This window comes from Peromyscus leucopus, chromosome 16_21, assembly GCF_004664715.2.
Source record: "Peromyscus leucopus breed LL Stock chromosome 16_21, UCI_PerLeu_2.1, whole genome shotgun sequence".
Lineage (NCBI taxonomy): Eukaryota > Metazoa > Chordata > Mammalia > Rodentia > Cricetidae > Peromyscus > Peromyscus leucopus.
The window spans coordinates 17,333,388-17,338,055 of NC_051084.1; the positions used below are offsets into that span (position 1 = coordinate 17,333,388).

Sequence of the window (4,668 nt, forward strand, 5' to 3'; positions counted from 1 at the left end):
ACATCTGATCAAGGTCAGCAAGCAAGGCCGCAGCCACTCACAGTCGGGGGCCAGGGCCCATGGCGCCCACAATATATGTGCTTATTATGGGGGCCATTCTTATTTAAACCTTCATATGGCTTTTTTTTTTTTTTTTTTTTTTTTTTTTACTGTGGTAAATACTGATCAATGTAACCTACATAAAATGTCACTGAGGATCTATTTTGTAAAGCCACATAGAGATCCTAAAACTAAAACACTGAGAATTTCTGACTGGCACAGCTCCTAGATGGGACCCAAGGAGACACTGTGATAAAGAGCACTAGGTACAGGAGGAAGGGGGTGGTGATACGGTCCCTGGTCTCAGGTTTTCTCTTTCAGAGTGGGGAAGCCAAGCACTGGGGATTTCCATCAGCCCTGGATTTCATTTCTCCAGCTCACTTCCTGTGTCAGCATACAGGTTCTTCGGCCTTAAAAAAAAGTATTCTTTCTCCCATTGTATGCCCAAATTCTGGAGAAGCCAATTAGAGTCACTGCGGTCTCTTCCCACATACTCACAGTGCTATAAAATCCACAGAGAGGAACAAGGACCCAATTTCTTCAGGCCTTTGAAACACCAAGGATGGGAACCCCAGCTCCCCGAGGCGTCCTCCTGATGCTTCTGGCTGCCCTGGCTCCAACTCTGACCCAAACCCGTGAGTACAGGATCTGGAAGGAAATGGCCTCTGCTGGGAGGAGTGTGAGCAAGCCTGGAATGGGCCAAGAAGGTGCAGCATTAGGGAAGTACTATCCTACCTGCTCCCGTGGCTGGGCAACCTCTGCCCCCAAGGTCTCCATCCCCTCCCCTTGCTCCTCTCCCTGCACCGGGTCCCTGGAGAAGGGAGGAGACTTGAGTTCTTAAGGTGTGGTGCATGCTGTCCCCAGGCTCACACTCGCTAAGCTATTTTGAAACTACCATGTCCCGGCCTGGCATCCAGGAGCCCCGATACATCTTCATTGGCTACGTGGACGACATGCAATTTGTGCACTTCGACAGTGATGCACAGAGTCAGAGACTGGAGCCACGGGCGCTGTGGGTTGAGCAGATACCTCCAAAGCGTTGGGAGCAAGAGATACAGAGAGTCAAGCACAATAAAGTGAATGCCCGAGATCTCCTACTGGGCGCAATCAGCGAATACAACCAGAGCCAGGATGGTGAGTGACCCTGAGTCGGAGGGCAGGGCCCATCCAGGTCCCCATACCCGCTCTACTTTCTTGGGGTCCCTGGGACCTAGATTTAGCTTTGAGGTTGCAGGACCTATGGATCCTCAACTTGGGAGTTGACTGTGGCTACGTTTCTGTGGTTCAGGTTAGGTCCAAATCCCATCCTGCGGGTCCGGGGAAGATGGGCAGAGCTAACTGCAGGGGCGGGGCCAGTCTCTCACATTGTACAGTGCTGGACTAGCTGCACCATTGGGCCGGACCGGCGCTTCGTCCGAGGGTATGGTCGACACGGCTACGATGGCGAGGATTACATCTCCCTGAACGAGGACCTGAAATCTTGGAGGGTGCCTGACTCAGCGCCTCAAATAACCAAGCGAAAGTGGAAGGAGACTATTTGGGCTGATTTCATAGGGGCCTTCATTCAAGGGGAGTGCGTGGAGATCCTCCTCAGTTACCTGGAGATAGGCAAGGATATACTGTTGCGCACAGGTACAATGGGAATGGGGTCAAAGGGGCCATGGGGCACTGCCCTTGGACTGGGGCTCGAGTTTCTGGAGGAAAGAGGAAAATGGGATCAGCTGGAATATTGCCTCTCTCTTTGTCATTGGGAAGGGGAAGTGCTTCTGGGTGTCCGATGTTTTGGAGTCTGACTCTGGTGATGCTAAGTCTCTCAGCCCCACCCAGTGGGGATCCCAAGTCCATTTTTGTCAGTGGAAGACCTGGAGTCTCCTGGGCTGGTGTAACCTCATTCTAGAATTTGCCAAGGAATAAATTTCCAGATGCCTGAAGCTGAGCTACTGTCCCAGTTTGTACTCCGAGTTCTCCTGCGCACTGCCAGGATGGTCACATGAGTACAACTGCATTATCTTAGTAAGAACACAAAATGTGTGAACTTTCCAATTCTTCCTCAGATCCCCCAAAGGCACATGTGACCCATCACCCCAGACCTGAAGGGGATGTCACCCTAAGGTGCTGGGCTCTGGGCTTCTATCCTTCGGAGATCACCCTGATCTGGCAGAGAGATGGGGAGGACCTGACTCAGGACATGGAGCTGGTGGAGACCAGACCTGCAGGGGATGGAACCTTCCAGAAGTGGGCAGCTGTGGTGGTACCTTCTGGGGAGGAACAGAGATACACATGCCATGTGCAACATGAAGGACTGCCTGAGCCCCTCATCCTGAGATGGGGTAAGGAATGTTGTGAGCACAGAGCCTATTTCAAGGAAAATAGATGACCTTCTGGAGACCCTGAGTAGTATCAGTGCTGATCCTAGGGCCCCTCAACTCTACTCTCTCTTCCCAGAGCCACCTTCTTGGCCCACAATTGGAATGACTGTTGGTGTGGTTCTCCTTGGAGTTGTGGTCACTGGAGCTGTGGCTGCCCTTGTGATGATGAGGAAGAAAAGTGCAGGTAGGGAAGGGATTGGTGCCTGAGGGTTTTCCATAGAGTTGAAGCCCTAGATGGAAATGTGCTCATGTCCTGTTTTGTTGCTGTGAGACACACCTGTGTGTGAGTGCTTACCTAACCTGAGACTCAGTGAACTAGCCATGTTTCTCCTTTCTTTCTTTCTTTCTTTCTTTCTTTCTTTCTTTCTTTCTTTCTTTCTTTCTTTCTTTCTTTCTTTCTTCCTTTCTTTCTTTCTTTCTTTTGTTTTAAAGACAAAGTATAGCCCTGGCTGTCCTGGAACCCACTATGCCGACCAGGCTAGCCTCAAACTCAGAGATCCACCTGTCTCTGTCTCCTAAGTGCTAGGATTAAAGTTGTGTGCCACCATGTCCATCTGTGCTAATGCTTTTTAAAGTCTGGGCTATGGAGGTACTCTAGAGCATCATTACCCCGGATCTCTGTCAGTCTTTTTATGTCCTCTGATGTAGTTACTCAGGTAACTTTTCCAGGAATCTACTTTCATCATTGTATTTCTACCTTTTACCATCTTGTCCCAGCTGTTGAACTCTCCTTACACATTAAGGGAACACCCAGTAAGTGTACAGAAAGGAGACAGAGAGCAAGTTCCTCTGTCACTTTCCTAACATTCCTGCAGCTGGGCGCCACATGGTAGTCCTCGGCTCCACCAGCTGAGTGACCACACGCTGCACCTTGACTCAGCACATGGTGATAAGGAAAAGCTGGAACTTCATAAGTGAATTTGGCTGGAGTGACATTGGCACATCCAGTTCCCATGAGTGGCAGGAAATCTGTCCCACGGAGACCAGATCCTGGGTGTCAGTGATTCCTGTGCTCAGTGGATCCTTGCGGGACGTGGTATTGATGGGCTTGTCAGTTCTGTTCCCAGCTATGAAGCCTCAGATTTGGTTCATGGCTTTTTCCAAAACAAAATAATCACCAACTGTGCAATATCATATATTAAATTCCTTTGTTTTAAAATGATAAGAATTTGTTTTTCATTATTAATACTTAAAAGTAAGAAATTAGCCTAGGGAATTTTCAGATAGCAGCCAGTCAGAGACTCTGTAATTACTTATTTTCTATCTTTTTTCTTACTGTATTTTCTATCTGAGTCTACACCTAATGGGAGAGAAAACAATACATATCTGTTGACATGACAACTCAGGATTGATAATGTATATTCTCCCTTCTCTTTCTCAACCTCTTCCCAAAGAGGAATTTCCATATAACACCCTTTTCATCATGGATGTTGTTCTCACCACTAACATCAGTGGCCATAAATCCTATTCCAAAATACTCAGGACTCTTTCCAGATCCCTCATTTATATTGCTTAGAATGTAGCCCAGGACTCACACTTCCTTTTCTGTTTCTCTGTTAACAGCATCTCACACTGTGTCCCAGGCTGGCTTGGGAATCGCTATGTAGCTGTGATGGTTAATCTTCATTGCCAACTTGAGTAGATTTAGAATCTCCTTGGAGATTCAGTTCTGGTCACATCTGTAAGAGTGTTTCCAGAGATTAATTAAAGATGGAAGACCAACGCTGGGGCCCAAGGATAAAATGAAGAACAGGACAAAGCCAGATGTGAGGATGCCTCCATGATGCTTCCTGATCTACTGAAGTTGGAGGAATCCCAGCCACATGCCCCTGCTGCCATTTACTCCATCACACCTTATGCTGAGATTGACTGAACCTTCTTAAATCATGAATCAGAATAAATCTTTCTTCCTTTAAGTTGCTTCTGCTGGATATTTTGTCACACAATTTTAAAAAAAAGTAATTAATAAAAATCCGTATGGCAATGAAATACCTACAATCCTCTTTCCCCATCCCGGAGAGTTAGAATTACATATATGAACCACCATACCTGGCAGCAGGAATTATTTATGTAACGTGCCACAAGTGAGGCTGATGGATCTAGGAGGCCCAGGAGCTCCTTGTCTACATTCCTTGCAGCTCCATGATCTGAATAACAGCTGCCTCTGTACCACTTGTTATAAATACAGAGATTCTTGTGTCTTCACAGATTCCCCAAGTCTTTTGTTTTGTTTCTGTTTGTGGGGTTTGTTTCATTTTGT

The 4,668-nt window shown here is 47.3% G+C and overlaps 1 protein-coding gene across 2 annotated transcripts; it reads left to right on the plus strand.

Annotated features, from left to right (window-relative positions):
* The first annotated feature begins 564 nt into the window (after positions 1-564).
* On the plus strand, positions 565-4,324 carry LOC114682645 (H-2 class I histocompatibility antigen, Q10 alpha chain-like). 2 transcript variants are annotated; one of them, XM_037199618.1, is made up of 6 exons: positions 565-674; positions 904-1,173; positions 1,396-1,671; positions 2,094-2,369; positions 2,485-2,592; positions 3,972-4,324. In XM_037199618.1, exons 1-6 carry the CDS (start codon positions 602-604, stop codon positions 4,013-4,015), a joined length of 1,047 nt encoding a protein of 348 aa, XP_037055513.1. In that variant the 5' UTR covers positions 565-601; the 3' UTR covers positions 4,016-4,324. The 2 variants fall into 2 exon arrangements, with proteins under 2 accessions (XP_037055513.1, XP_037055514.1); XM_037199619.1 differs by having other exon boundaries at positions 566-674; positions 957-1,173.
* The last annotated feature ends 344 nt before the right edge of the window (positions 4,325-4,668 follow it).